A 15,523-nucleotide genomic window follows, 5' to 3' on the forward strand; every position below is an offset into this window, starting at 1 on the left:
TGAACCTGGATAAGCCTTAATAACACAATATTGGTGATACCTCAAATATAAATCAGGACGGATTGTACTTCAGTACAAAGAGTTTGGGGTTTTATTTCAATGGGACTTCTCAATATTAGCCATTGTCAATATCTGAGAACTAAAGTAAAAGGGTTAAACATATAATCTGGATAAGTTCAAAGTTAGTCATATGGCTGATGTTGATATTAACTGTCAATTCTAAAACACTGATTTACTGCCACATAATAGACACTTAGTTTTCATTGAATGTTATTGCTTTCAATAGGATTGCTCTATTTTTGGATGCAAGTGAAGCCAACGTGTGGGACTTGGAAGACTAGGAAGTCTAAGAGTTAGCCAAGGGTCTCCAGAGGTCATGGTGAGGGTGAAGAACAAGTTTAGTGGAAGACTATTTTGGCAAGTAAATCTTTCTAAGTCCACTTCAACCCACTTTTTCCTTTAAAAAATTCTGGACTTACCAATCAGAGCATTAGAATTCACATTTTGGCTCTGTGGTTTACTATCAGTGTGACCACAAGCAAATCACTTAACTTTCCTGGGAACTCAGTTTTCTCATTTGTAAGAATAAGGGGTTAGACTAGATAATCTCTAAGGTGCTTTCCAGATTTTAATGGGAGATTTTGTGGCTCTACAATTCTAGTTCATTTCACTCTGTCATTGCTCAATTCTCAGGAAATCATATCCTCAGAGTTTTCAACTAACACTAGCTCCCTCCCTTAAATGAAATCCAATTTTCCACTGAAGACACCTTGGCTGTCCTTTCCATTCAGGACAGTGAATATAAGCTCATAGAAGGTAACAGCATTTAAAGAAAAAAATCTTTATATTTCTAGTACCTAGCATAGCTCTTGGCAGACAATATGGATTTAATAAATGTTGGATACTTAATTTGTTCTACTATTTTTCCTAATTCACCAGACCAGATAAGAATGGTCCCCTGTCACTTCCAGGTCTTTTGTCTGCTTCCATCCCTCAATAATTTTTCCTCATGTGAAGTACCTTAAATCTGTTGATAGCATCTTGTCTCATCGTTCTCCTCCTCTTCCACTGAAGCACTTTCAGCTTGCCTTATAATTTGAATTCTGAAATAACTGCATTCCCTGTTCTTTCCCATGAGCACTTTAGTATCTGTGCTCTAACTTCCTTACTATGCTAATTCTGATCTTAACTCCAATACCCTCCCTTTGCAGCCAAGAGGGGTCACTTGCCATTTCCCAGAACTTCACAACCTCCAAGGTCCTAAACTAAAAATTCTACTTTCTTTTTTTTTTATTTGAAAGAAATGTTAAAATAAACTCTACTTTCTAACCTCGCCCTCACGTGCTTCCACTTTTCTTGTTGTCTTAAGTAAAACAAAACCATTCTTCACCTATAGAATGACCTCCAGTCCCTTGACTTCTCTCTGTTTTCTCAGATCATCTCAGTCACTGTGACTTAACTTATCTCCAGAATTAACTTTGATTCCATGACCTACCACTTTGATGATTTACTTGCCATTGTCTCAGAATAGGGGAACAGGGTGATAACAGTGATCTCTGGAGTCTGTAGTCCAATGGCTTTGGCTTCTAATTCTGGCTGTCATGCTTATGACCTGCAGCATCTTTATTTAATCTCTGTGGCCTCAGTTTCTTCATCTGTAGATTGATGGCTTGTGATGTCCCTTCTAGCTCTAGATATATGATGCCAAGATTCCCTTGCCCCTCTGACTTTACAGTGTCGCTGATGGACTATTCCCATCCCCATCCATTGTCTCCACTCTAATGTCAGCACTGCCACTCACTGGTCTAGAGCAGGGATTCTTAACCTTTTTTGTGGTGAGGTCCCCTTTGGCAATCCACTGAAGTCTATGGAGGCCTTGTCAGATAACATCATTTAAAAGCATAAAATAAAATGCATAGAATTACAAAGGAAACTAAAGGTTAGTGAAAATGAAGATAATTTTTTTCTTATTCAAGTTCATGTACTTCCTGAAATTTATCCAAGGACCTGAAATCCAGATTAATAACCCTTACAGAGAGTCATGAAATTGAAAGGCTATATATATATATATATATATAAAGTACTGGACCTGGAATAGAGAAGTCATAGGTTTGAATCATCCCTCAAATACCTGTCAACTGTGTGATCCTGGGCAAGTCACTTAACATCTCTGGGGCTCATTTTCCTGCACTACAAAATGAGGGGGTTGTACTTAATGACTTCTACAGTTCCTTACAACCCTAAGTCTATGCCCCTGTCATCTTAGAATGAGCTTACTTTGCCCACTCCAAATTCATGATGCATAACTGTAGCTGAACCCTCTCTCCTATTCATGCTCTTATTGACTGCCTGTGTAATTGCACACAGTGATTGTTCTGAGGCTTCTCTGCTCCCTGCCAGCTCTCCCGTCCTGCTTCATCCTCCCTCTTCCATATACTGACGGCGGATGTTTTAGCTTTCTGCTTCACAAAGGATGAAGGCCGATCGCTGTCGTTCTTCTAAACTTCTCCACGTTGTCACCCACTTTCTCTTCCCTGATCTGTGTTACCTCCTGTCTCAAAGAGAAGTGCTGCCTGGTCAGGTTTATTGTTCTGCCTGTGCCCTTTGATCCCGTCTTTTCTTGCCTCTTCTAGGAATTGGCCCCACCCACTCTTCCCTGTCTCTCTCCATCTCTCCATCTCCACTATCTTTTCACAAAACCTGCTTACTTCCCTACTTACTTATTTCCACACCAGACCGCCTACACTCTGGCCATTATCTTCATCCCTCTTTCATTGGAAACTTGGACTCTGCCCCTGAGGCACAGCTCTGAGATATGTGGACTTACCTTACCTGGAACCAGGCCCCCAAATCTCTTCCCATTCTTTGCAGTCTGGCTTTGGTCCCTACCACTCTGCTAAAGCTTCTTTTTCCAAGATTAGCAATGATCTCCCAGTTTCCAAATGTAATGGCCTGTTTTCTTCTTCCTTGCTGACCTCTTTGTAGCACTTTATACAGTTGTACTCCACACACTTTGCTTCACTAGCTGCCAAAGTGATTTTCCTTAAACACAAATCTGACCATGTTATTTCCCTACTTAGTAAGCCCCAGTGCTTCCCTAATGTCTGGGAGAAAAATACAGATGCCTCCATTAACTGTGAAAGCCTTCCACTCCCCTGTCCTAACCTATTTTCCAGCCTCATCATGTGTATTCTTCCCCCTCTTGTATTCTATGAGCCAGCCACATAGGTCTTCTCTCTTTTCCTCATGGGAGGCACGCCCTTGCCCACCTCCATGCTTTTTCGCCAGCCATTTCCCATGCTTGGGATGCCCTCCTTCCTCTCTTCCACTTCCTAGAAATCCTCGCTTCCTTTAAAGACACAGCTCAGGCACCATCTTTCATCGCTTCTTAAACTGTGGGTTTGGCAGCAGTAAATGGTTTCTGAACGTGCAATGACCAAAAATTAATTCAAAATCAAAGACATAATGAGTCCAAGGTGTTTCTGGCAGTGTTTGCCTGTGTTGCATCAGGCAATGCTGCAGCCTTGGTTCTGAACACAAAGCATGGGCACTTTGTGCTGTGCGTGTCTACAGGCCATGCCATGCCAAGGAACCCTGCCTAACTGAACCGGGGTCCGGAGTGGCAAAAGTTTAAGAAGCCCTGCATATGAAACCTTTCCTGATCCTACCAACTGCTAGGACTCCCCCTCTCAAACTACCTTTTAGATATTATTTTCATCTTGTTATATTATCATGCAGATGTACTTATAGATGTACAATTATCTCCCCTGCTAGAATGCAAGCTCCTGGGATATGGTAGGCAGTAAATAAATGCTTGTTAATTGATGGATTGATTGATTGAGAACAAAGTTTTTTTTTTAAGCAATCAGGGTTAAGTAACTTGCTCAAGGTTACACGGCCAGGTGTTTCTGGGTGGGTGCTAAGTGTCTGAGCCCGGGATTCGATCTCCAGGTGTTCTCAACACTGAAGCCAGTGCTCTTACTCGCTGTGCTACCTGGCTGCCCCCGAGAACAAAGTTTACAGGAGTAGGAATTCTATTCCTGGAAACTGTTTTTTCATTGTTTCAGAAACATTATAGTTCTGGTTCTCCCTCTCCTTTTCTGAACATCCCTTCATTAGTTGTTTGTGTTTTTCCTAAGTTTCTTATGGTTTCTGTTCTTAGAAAACTAGAGAAGACTATGTACTCTTTACCTTGAAATGTTCACTTATGCTAATGGCTTTGACTACCACCTCTACCAGATTGCTCCTAAATCCCTATGTCTAGTCTTGAGTTGTCCTTTGAGCTCTGGAGTTTTTTCCATCTGTCTGTGGGAAATCTCTATGTGGGTGTTCTATTGGTATCTCCAACTAAACTTGTCAGAAATCAAATTTCCCATCTTTCCCTTGAAATCCAATCATCCTTGTGACTTTGCCAGTTCTTCAGTTAATAAAACATTAGTCCTGTTTTACGAGGACTCATAGCTCATATTATAATTAATTCTTCCCCTTTACCTTTCATTTCCAGACTATTCTATTTCTGCCCCTCCCTTTCTATTCCGATTAACTCCCATCATCCTAGGGTAGACCTTGCATTTATTTTGTGTTTACCTCTCTGTATATGTATTTCTTTCTTAGAATATAAACTTCCTGGGGCACGTAGGTGGCACCGTGGATGGAGTGCTGGCCCTGGAGTCAAGAGGACCTGAGTTCAAGTCTGGCCTCAGACACTAGCCCTGGTCAAGTCATTTAACCCTGATTGCTTCCAGAAAAGGAAGCTTCTTGAAGGCAGGAATTCTTTGTTTTTGTCTTTGTATCCATGGTGCCCGTTACATAGTAGGCACTTATTTAACATTGGTTGAATTGAGGAGAATGGCCTATGCTCATGTTCTTCGAAGATCCTGAGTTCTTCTCCCTCCACCTCCCTACTTAAGGAGCTCTGCCTCCTCCAGATAGCCTTTCTTATATCTTATCTCCTCCTGGATCAATAAGAGAGACTTCTTCCCCCTGGATGTCCCATAGTGCTTTTCTTGGTACCTCTCTAATTCTTGTAGGTAATATCTTGGATTACTTTGCATTATGCCTGTTTAATGTGTGCTTCTCACATCCCCCTTCTCAGCCTCCCCTTCCCCTGTAAGCCCAATGAGGGCAGATATAGTGTGTTCTGTCCCTCCTCCCTAGTACCTAGGTTCTATACACAGTAGGTATCTAATATATATTTCTTTAATTGAATTAAAAAGTGTCTTTCTTACCTTCTGACACACATAATTAAGTGTTCACAGCAGATGAAGCAAGACCTTGGACTGCTATGAGCATAATTACCCCAAACCAGTGACATAAATACAGCTTCCTGATAATGATTTGATTGATTGCAGAAACAAAGAAACAGAGCGGCCTATAATTAGGAGGGACTTTCGAGGTCACCTAATCCTATGTACCTTTAACATAGAGGAGGAAACTGAGGCCAAAGAAGGGAACTGGCTAGCCCAAGGTCACACAAACTTTGACCCTGGCTCCATGCCAGTGGATTTTTCCTTTAGACCATAGTGCCTCACTTTACCCTGGATGTTGGATTTTCTTCCTTTTTTCTTCTAAGAGGCGGAAAAATCAAAAGATAAGAACTAAGGGAGCTGAGATATATGGTAGAACTCTGGTTTATTACACTAGGAGTAAAAAAAACAAAACTCATAAAGAGTGACTAAGAGCTTGAGGAAGGAAGCTGATGTTAATGTATAACAATTTTGGCTTCTAGTCATTTACTGAATGAAAACACACCAGCACCTAACTTGGTGCCTGGTACACAAATGCTCAGCAAATAGCTATTGTTTTGCCTTTTTCAACTTGGATCTTTGAAAAAATGGACTTGTCCCAGAATCAGGCATTTTCTCAGTCCATTGGGCTGTTTTAGGGGGTGGAGGGTTGAGAGAACAATGCTGAGGCCGCTAGGTTGGGGGGATGCCCTCCCAGAGGCCTGACCTCATGGCAATTGTATTGACTTGCTTTGTGGAGATTGTTCAGCCTCTAGATACAGTGAAATCAAGGGTCAAAGAATGAGAATTTAGAGTTTAGGTTTCCACAACTTACATAGATCAGTGGTTCTGTGATCTTATCACAGTGTAGTTTATGCCTTCTATCATTACCAGTAGTCATTAGATCTCCATACTTTTTCATCCTTTGGAACTACCTTTACAGGCTCTCTCCAACCCCCAGAAACCTTCCTTTGGTCCTTTTACCACTCTGTCAATACCATAGCAACTCTCAATCTACTATCCCTTGATCAGTCCACCTCCTTTTTTTGGTCATATATGTCTTTGATATATCTTTTATGCCACTTTTCCCACTCAAGTTGTCCTTGGTAATGCCCACTGTGGCCCTTTGGGTCACCTGCAGGTCTGATTCTTCTGAGATCATGTTGTTCTCAGAAATGCAGCCCCCTTGCCATCATCGTGGGGAGAAACATTTTTTCCCCCTATAAAATGGAGATATGATTTCATTACTATGGATTGCTCCCTGGATGAAATTCTCTTCCCCAGCACAGATCAGAAATTGTTCTGCAACTTGGAGTATTAGAGAGGTGCTTAGGACATTTAGACATTGACTTGCCCAGGATCCCACAGCCAGTATGTCTCAGAGGTGAAACTTGAACTTTCTGACCCTGAGGCTGGTCCCCATCCATTCTGCCACACCATCTTTCCCTAAGAGAACATTGGGGTTTGAAGGATGGACTTGTGCATCTTGAACAGAAAGTACTGTATGTTTTCCCAACTGTGATCCTGCCCCTTCTCCTATTTAGTACTGAATCTAGCTCTTTTTCCCGCTACAGCTCCCGTTCAGACGTGTGTAATCATAGACTAATCCAGTGGTCTGTGCCTCCTAGCTCCTTGTTAAGTTCAAACATTGTCAAATTGTGGAATTGAGATTCTTTTAGCAGTAAAATGAGTCAGTCTCCAAGTTGGAGAAAGTTCAGGATTTCTCGCTCCCAGATTGCCCTGTGGAGAAAGCTGAAGAGGAAGAATTTTGGTTCCAACCCATCCTGTTGTGTTTCCTTCCCATGCTGACATCTTCTCAACTCTCACTGACTGGCAGCTCAGCCATGGCCTTTACTTGGGGCCACTGCAGTTAAATGCCACAGTAGGCCTTCTCCTGGTCAGTGAGTGTTCTCGCGTGTTAGAAAGCTGCTGACTCCTCATGGAAAACTTTTGAGGAATTCTTCAGTTGACAAAGGCTATTGTCTCGTAGGGGCAGGGCAGTGTTTGGTGAGATGCCCTTTTTCCTGAAAACAGGAACTCCATTCTGTATTTGCTTCCCAGCCAGCTCTGATATCTTCAGTCAGCACCAGATGAAGAATGGCTTCTTTTCTTTCCTCTTTTTATTTATTTCACATAAATAAATAATATCTACTTATAAATAACATATTTATATCAATTTATTATAAATAAATATTTATTTTTATTTTATTTTGTATGTAGCCTCTATTTAACTTTACTTTTTTCCCCACCATTTAATAAGTATTTATTTTCTCTCCCTCCCATCTCACTAAAATTAAAAAAAAGAAAGAAAAAGAAAAACAAAATCCATGTAATAGTTAACATTTATGTAGTGCTTACCATGTGCCAGTTTCTGTGCCAAAAATTTTATAATTATTATCTCATTTGATCTTCACAACAACCCTGAGGGCTAGATGCTATTATTATCCCCATTTTTACAACTCAGGAAACTGAGGCAAACAGAGGTTAAGTGACTTGCCCAGGGTCACACACACTAGTAAAGTGTCGGGGGCTTTTTCTCAACAAGGCAGGGAGAAATTGGAAGGAGGGAAAGAATTTAGAGCTCAAAATTTTTAAATGAACATTAAAAAATTATTTTTTCAATGATCCTTTCAACTCAAGATGCAGAATGAGACATACATTGATATGAACGCCATGGGAATTTGTTTTGTTTGATATGTGAATCTTCGACTAGGCTCTTGCTGGTTGATACGGTATGACGAAGTAATGACAATTGTTTGAATAAACCTACTGCAACTTACAAATCCTAGTGAAAACTTTCTAATCAATCCCCTTGGGAACTTGTAAGATTATTGCAAAGGTGTCGTCACAGTTCAAAACATTTTTGGAACCCCTCTTTGGGAAGTGCCTTCAGAATCAGTTCACAAATCACACAGAAAAATGTGATTTTCATCCCAATAAGCTGGAGAGGCAGCATAGTCAGGAAGACCTCAGTTCAAATCCAGCCTTGGACACTTACTAGCTGTGTGACTGTGGGTAAGTCACTTAGATGCTGTATGCTTCAGTTTTTTCATCATTAAATGCTGTTGTTTAGTTGTCTTTCAGTCGTGTTCAGCTCTTTGTGACCCTATTTGGGTTTTTTTTTTGGCGAAGATTCTGGAGTGGGTTGCCATTTCCTTCTCCAATTCATTTTGTAGTTGAGTAAACTGAGGCACAGTTAAGTGACTTGTTCAGGGTCATGCAGCTAGTAAGTGTCTGAGGTTAGATTTGAACTCAGGAAGATAGGTCTTCCTGACGCCAGGCCTGGCGCCCTGTTTGCTGTACCCCCTTCGTTAAACAAGGTTAAGAAATAACACTGCTGCCAACAAAAGTGTAAGAGAACACGTGTCCGGCCTCAGATACTAACACAAAAACTAGCTGTGTGACCTTGGGCAAGTCACTTAACCCAAACTTCCCTCCAGGAAAAAAGCCAAAAAAAGAGAGAGAAAACACGTGTCTACCTTGCCAGTGTATACATCAGATGAGGGCCATCTCCAGTGGTCCTGATCTATATCTTCCACTGGACCCAGACGGCTTTGGAGGAGACAGTGAGGCTGGTGCCCTTGCACAGCCCTCCCTCCCTTAAATCCAAATTCACTTTCAAGTCTTGGCATCACCTCCCTGATGTCATGGTCCTCTTTGAGAACAAAGGACAAGCAACAGCAGTGACACATGTCAGACAGGTGTGTAGAGTAAATCGATGAACTACATTTCATCCAAAAAAGCCTTTCTTTTTCATTGAATTATCTGAGATGCTTTAGATGCCTCCTAGAAGCAGGGAGTGTGGGTCATGTTGATGCTTGGAGTTCCTTCTACGTCACTGACTCTGTGACCTCCAAAGGATTATGTTTTGGAACATATCCAAAACATGGCCATCTGAACAAACCAACTGGGAAACAGGTTTTAATGCAGATTGTAGAGAAGCATGATTTTTTCTGTTATTTCTGAGAGCCGATGTAGGCTCTAGCCTGCATCCAAATGGCAGGTCTCTGCATCAAGAAGACCTGCTTTAGGGGCAGCTAGGTGGCACTAATAGAGCACCAGCCCTGGAGTCACGATCACCTGAGTTCACATCTGGCCTCAGAAACTTGACACAGACTTATTAACTGTGTGACCTTGGGCAAGTCACTTAATCCTAATTGCCCTGCCCTCTCCCCTCCAAAAAGCAAAAAAAAAAAAAAAAGACCTGCTTTGGACGCCTGCTTCCTATGGGACCTTAGGCAAATGATCCCATCTCTCTGACTGGCCCTGTTCCCTGTGCTGAGAGAATTACATGTCCCATGCACTCTGCCCCCTAACAAAAACCCAGACCCTTGGTTCTATCAGTGTTTACAAATGATCAAATAAAACCAAGATCAAGAGTCTGTTTACTTCCTGTGTGTCTCATTTCCAATGTAAGTTTTTGTTTCCAAAAGAAAATTATTCATGACTCTCCCCTCTTTTTTTAACCTTAGCTAAAACCAAGTAAATTTATCTAACTCCTAGGATCAAACCATGAAACTCATGACCCATTAGCAATGTCTTGCATACTTTTTTTTCCAAGCTAGAAGGTATAATATAGTAACTCATTAAATGTTAAATAGTGCTTTAAGGTTTGTGAATTTACATAAATATATAATATATTACATATGAGTATATATGCATATGTATATACACACATATACATATAATTTTATTTGTTCCTCGAAGTAACCATGTGAGATAGGTTATATTAAGTCCATTTAATAGGAAACTCAGGCTCATAAAGGGGAAGTGACTTCAATAGAGTCATATGGCCAATTAGCATTTGGGACAGGATTCAAACTCAGGACTTCCTGACTCCACGCCCAGTCAGTGTTCTGTCTACCATACCACACCACTTCTAGTAGGTTCAGTGTCCCATTCTCCCAGACCACTGGAACTGAGACATAGCCTGACAGTACAGGTAGGACAACCCCACAACTTAGCTCTGTCTAGCTTATTTAATTGCTTGGATGTGTGGCCATACTGTGTGACTGGAAAATACACAGACACACATTCATATGAGCTAATAAAAGTGTAGGTGATTAGGTATTTCTGGTTGTGCTATGTGCTGAGGAACTGTAAGTTGGTTCCAGGAATCCAGAGTCAGCGAGGAGCAGCTGGTAGGAGGAAAATGCATCTCCCTGCCCACTAGATGGGCTACACAGAAGCACTGTCCCAGATCTCTGAAGGACAACTTAGAGGAAGCAAGAGCTCGAGGAGCGATGGAGTCAGAAATGTGAAGCTAAGAGGGGAGAAAGGAGTGGATGGGTTCATGAACTCCTGAGGTAACTCTCCAGTTTCCACAGTTGCATGTGGTCAGACTGTCTGGTTGGTCGTCTGGTAAAAGAAGAGATGTTCAGCAGTGCTTTGTGTTTCTGGAAAAATCCAGAAAAGTGCAATAACAGGGAGTACATGTGAGTCCAATTGGTCTCTAATGTCTGGCAGTAATTTTTTCTAGACATTCCTATTGCTGCACATCAGCGATCAGTCCAAGTCTGCGTGTGTATGTGTATTTTACTGTTGCATAAAGTCTCATTTCACTTTCTGACAATGTATTTCAGATTTTCCGAATGTTTCAAATTCTTTCTGTTTTGCAAGCAATTTTGTTGGGCACATTGTCTATTCCTAACAGCATGAAAGTTTTTGCCCTTACTACACTTTGAAAGGAGATTTGGACTTTCATGATGGATAAAGAAAACAGATAGTTATCATTGTAAGTGTGATCACTTACATATGGGCATAATTATACACACCTGAGTGTCTGTTTTGGTTTTTGTCCTTGTATTCCTGATGTCTAGACTGCGCCTAAGATGCGGTAGGTGTTTAATAAATGCTCACTGCATTGAATTAGGTAATGGGTACAAAGGAATATAGGCAATAAAGTCCTAGAGAAATCAAATAAATTCTCATTCTTAGTCCGCTTCTGGTTTGTTTTGAAAGGACTTTTAAGTCTTCAGAGTGATATTTTTCACCACAGACTTCTGGTTGTGTCCTCTCATTGAGCATAGGGGTTAGAAATGATGTCCCTGAGAGCAGAAGGGGGAGCAGTGGTAGATGGGATAGAAAGCATGTACGTTTGATAGGATGTGAGCTTTTACAAGGCAAGTATAAATACCAGTTGGACTCTTGAATTTGCTAATTGTTCTTCCTTGCTGCAGACTTTAGTTCTGACAGAGGGAACATTCAGTTCCTCTGCCTGTTTCTGAGTGCTGCTGATTTTGTCCCGGCTGTGACGGTTCCATGAAATGTCTCTTTTCGATGCTGTGTCATTCCATCAGTGCGCTTTTTTTTCCCTTCTAGCGGGAAGGCTGCCATATCTGGAAGATGCACATGGTGAAAGGGTCAGATGGCCTGGGCATCCAGATAACCGGAGGCCGGGGATCAAAGCGGTCACCACACGGAATCATCGTTGCCCATGTGGAGGAAGGAGGGGCTGCCCACAGGTGATAGAATTGTGTCTGCATTGTCTCTCATCTCCCCACCCCCCAGCCCACTCCCTCCTCACCTTCTAAACCAGTTTCCAAAAAATGCTGGTTTATAGGAAGTCATGGGATATCGTGCTGGACTTGCAGTCAGAAGACCTTTGTTCCAATCTTGCTCCGGCACTTACTAGCTGTGTGGCCCTGGGCAAGTCACTTGATCTTTATAAATCTTCGTTTTCTCTCTATAAAATAGAGGTGATATTTGCACTGTCTACCTCTCAGGGTTGTTGTCAGGAAAACACTTGCTTTATGTCTATTTAACGCTGTTAAGTTTTTAATCATCTGTTATTCTGTCAACTGGGACTTTCTAATAATTAGCAATTTCATTATAGGAGTGTAGATCGATAGCTGTATAGGACCTTAGGGGACTTCTACTCCAACTCCCTCATTTTACAGAGCAGAAAATGGAAGCCTAGAGAGATTAAGTGAATTGCACCTGTGTCCATACCAGGAGTGAGAGAAACAGAGTTAGAACTGCGGTATCACTGGCTCCCAAGTTCAGCACTGTATGCGCTACATGGTGTCCTCAGATTTGAATAGAAATGAATCTGTGTCTCACGTATTGACTTGCAAATTAACCTCATCTGTGTTGTAGTGTATTTTTGTTTATTTTACTAAACATTTGCTAATTACATTTTAATCTATGTTTTGTGGGAGCTCTTGAGTGTGACATCTCAGCATTATACTGCATCAGGTTTCCCCCCAAATCAGTGCTTTAAGTCAGGCATACCTTAAACTTAGATCTTCTATTTTTTGAAGCATAATCTCTTTTACATTTTGGGAATATCTAGTGTCTACGAGCTAGAGGTCACAGAAGGATCGATATGTCCCTTTCCTGCTAAACTCATTCCTGATTTTCCCTTCCGATTGTTTGTGGAATATGCTTAAACAGTGTCTCAAAAGTCTTAGTTCAATTTTATGCTATTAAAGCTTTAATGGATAGTTTTACATTATTAAAACTTTAATAGCACAGAACTATACTCAGACTTTTGGGATGCCCTGAGTATACTTAAGAAATAGCCTTTTTATTTCTTGGCTGAGGATAGAAGCAAGATTCAATGTAGCAGACAGAATTTACGTATAGACTAAGAAGATAATTTGTTATATTTATAGGAAGGGGGAATAGGGGAGGAAAGGAAAAAAAACATTTTTACGCAGTTTTATTTCACTAGCCTTAATCTCTAGAATTTTAGATCTGGAAAGTACTACAAAATGGCAGAATTTCAGAGGAAAAGACCTCAGATAAGTCATCTACTCCTGAACAAGAATCCTTTCTAACATACCCAGCAAATGATCCCTTCAGCCTTAAGTCCCTCCAGTCTTCAGGGTGTCTATGAATAAGGAAGTTATCACCTGGTAGATAACTTTCTAGTAATGAGCTACTCCAGTCTTAGCTGAGCTGCTCCTTAGATAAATAAAACATCCCATAGCCACACCTATCCTGGAAGCTTCCTGGCTTTGTAGGATGTGCTGGAGACTGGGTGCTCCTCTGTCATAGCCCCCATGAGAATAAACTCCCCTCTGTGACATGAGGAGGCACAGTAGAACTTTAGTTGAGGAGACAAAGAATTAATAGATGTAAATCTAGCAATGATAAGAATGTGAAAGGGAAGGAATGAAGTGCATTGGAGAGGGGTGTGGGTAGAGAATATAGTGGGGGAAGGTCTCCTAACCTTCCTCTTTTAGAAATCTCTAGTTCCTTCAAGGTTGGGCTCAGGGTCACCTTCTACATAAAACTTTTCCTGATTTCCAGCTGCCAATGCCTTCCCTGCAAATTAACTTCTCTCTCTTTTGCATCTATTTTGTTTAATCCTCTTTTTGCTTCCATCCACCCTTGTTGTGGGAGAAGCCTTGGGGGAGAGAATTTACCTGCTGAATTTACCTTCTAACATGCCAAACCTAGGGAATTCTGTTTAACATTTGTATGTATATGTGTCTATTAATTGGCCCTCTCATGAAATCATAGGTTCGGAGCTGAGGAACATCTTAGAGGCCATCTAATACAACCCCTCCTTTTTACAGAGGTAGAAACTGAGGTCTACACAGTATAAGCAACTTGCTCAAGATTACATAAGTATTAAGTCACAGAATAAGGATTAGAACCCAGGTATTTTTTTTTTATTAATTTGTTTACTTTTAGTTTACAAGATTCAATTCCACAATTCCTTGAGTTTCACATTCTGACCCCCTCTCTCCCCTCCCCACCATGGCAGCATACAGTCAAGTATAGGATCTGTAAATACTTTCACATTAGACATTAGTCAGGTTATAAAGACAGATTGTATCAGATGGAGTGAAAAATGATAAAGAGTAAATAAAACCAAACAAGAAAAGGAAAAAGATCAGGTAGTTTGCTTCAATCTGGATACAAACTCAGTTCTTTCTAGTTCTTTCTCTGAATGTAGACATCTCTGTCCATCATGAGTTTTTTGGGATTGACTCATATCACTGCTTTGCTGAGAAGAGTCCAGTCTATCAAAATTGGTCATCACACATACGTTGTGTCTGTAATTGTGTACAAATTTCTCCTGGTTCTACTCTTCTCACTCAGCATCAGTTCATATAACCTTCTCCAGGTAACTATGAAGTCCATCTGCTCCTTGTTTCTAATAGCACAATAATATTCCATAACATGCATATACCACTTGTTCAGCCATCCCCCAATTGATGGGGCACCCCCTTAATTTCCAATTCTTTGCTACCACAAAAAGAGCTGCTATAAATATTTTTGTACATATGGGTCTATCTCCCACTTCTATGATCTCTTTGGGATATAACCCTAGAAGTGGTATTGCCGGGTCAAAAGGTATGCAATTATTTATAGCCCTTTGGGCATAATTCCAGATTGCTCTCTAGAAAGGTTGGATCAAGAACCCAGGTAATCTTGACTTCCGTAGGACAGCTAGGTGGCACAGTAGACAGAGCACTGGTCTTGAAATTGGGAAGACTCATCTTCCTGAGTTCAAATCCAGTCTCAGACACTCAGTAGCTGTGTGACCCTAGGCAAGTCACTTAACTTTGCCTCAATTTTCTCCTCTGTATAATGAGCTAAAAAAGGAAATGGCAAACCAAGAAAACTCCAGATGGGGTTATGGAGAGTCAGGCACGATTAAAACAACCACAGATCACAGATTCACCCTGTTCCTTGACAGGGGGCAACAGATGCAAGTATTTGGGGGGAAGGGGGCATCCACAGAACTTGGTGATGGAATGGATGAGCAGGGAGTATAGAAAGAGGCTGGTAGGTAAGAGGGAGGAGTCCAAGGCTTCCAGACAGGATATCCAAGAGATCATTAACAACAGTCCACCATAAGGTTTGAGCTTCTGACCTTTAAAGCACAGGGGGAAAGCAGCCATTGGGGGCATCAGTGCTTTTATGTAATTTAAAGGCTAGCTGGAGGAAGAGACATTTAACTCTCCAAGGAGAGAACTAGGAGGAACTAGTCGAAGTTTGAGGGAAGCACGTTTTTTCTCATTGTAAGAAAAGGCTAACAATTAGAGCTGGCCCAAGGGGAATACACTGCTGTAGGGGAGAGGAGGTTCCAGGATCAAATCCAGGCAATGGATGAGTGCTCTAAGTTCTTGCAGCTAAACTTTGTGAGTTTTAGGGTCCTGCCCTCTTGTGGGCTCTGTTCTTGTCAGTGATGTCCCTCAAGCTTCCAGTGTCCTAATGTTTCCCACTGACATCCTTTGGTCAGAGTTGTCTGCAGCTCTCAACCACTCCTTACCCCTGTCTGCTAGGGAAGATAATGGTGAGGCGTGGTGGCATAAGGCAAGCCACTATGGGGAAAGTGT

General features: G+C 41.4%; 1 protein-coding gene and 1 long non-coding RNA gene across 6 annotated transcripts in view; both read left to right on the forward strand.

Annotated features, from left to right (window-relative positions):
- LOC138172841 (uncharacterized) overlaps nt 1–15,523 on the forward strand; it is a 578,919-nt gene that overhangs the window by 364,034 nt on the left and 199,362 nt on the right. The window lies entirely within an intron of this gene.
- The window catches only part of LOC138172796 (PDZ domain-containing protein 2-like), a 494,585-nt gene that overhangs the window by 332,748 nt on the left and 146,314 nt on the right, over nt 1–15,523 (forward strand). For all 5 annotated transcript variants that reach the window (XM_069102680.1, XM_069102689.1, XM_069102671.1 and 2 more), the window contains one exon: nt 11,547–11,689. In XM_069102680.1, coding sequence (XP_068958781.1) covers nt 11,547–11,689 — 143 coding nt within the window. The remainder of the gene's footprint in view (nt 1–11,546; nt 11,690–15,523) is intronic.

This window comes from Petaurus breviceps, unplaced genomic scaffold (genome assembly GCF_028583685.1).
Source record: "Petaurus breviceps papuanus isolate PSGF00001 unplaced genomic scaffold, PetGlider_PUasm1.0 129, whole genome shotgun sequence".
Lineage (NCBI taxonomy): Eukaryota > Metazoa > Chordata > Mammalia > Diprotodontia > Petauridae > Petaurus > Petaurus breviceps.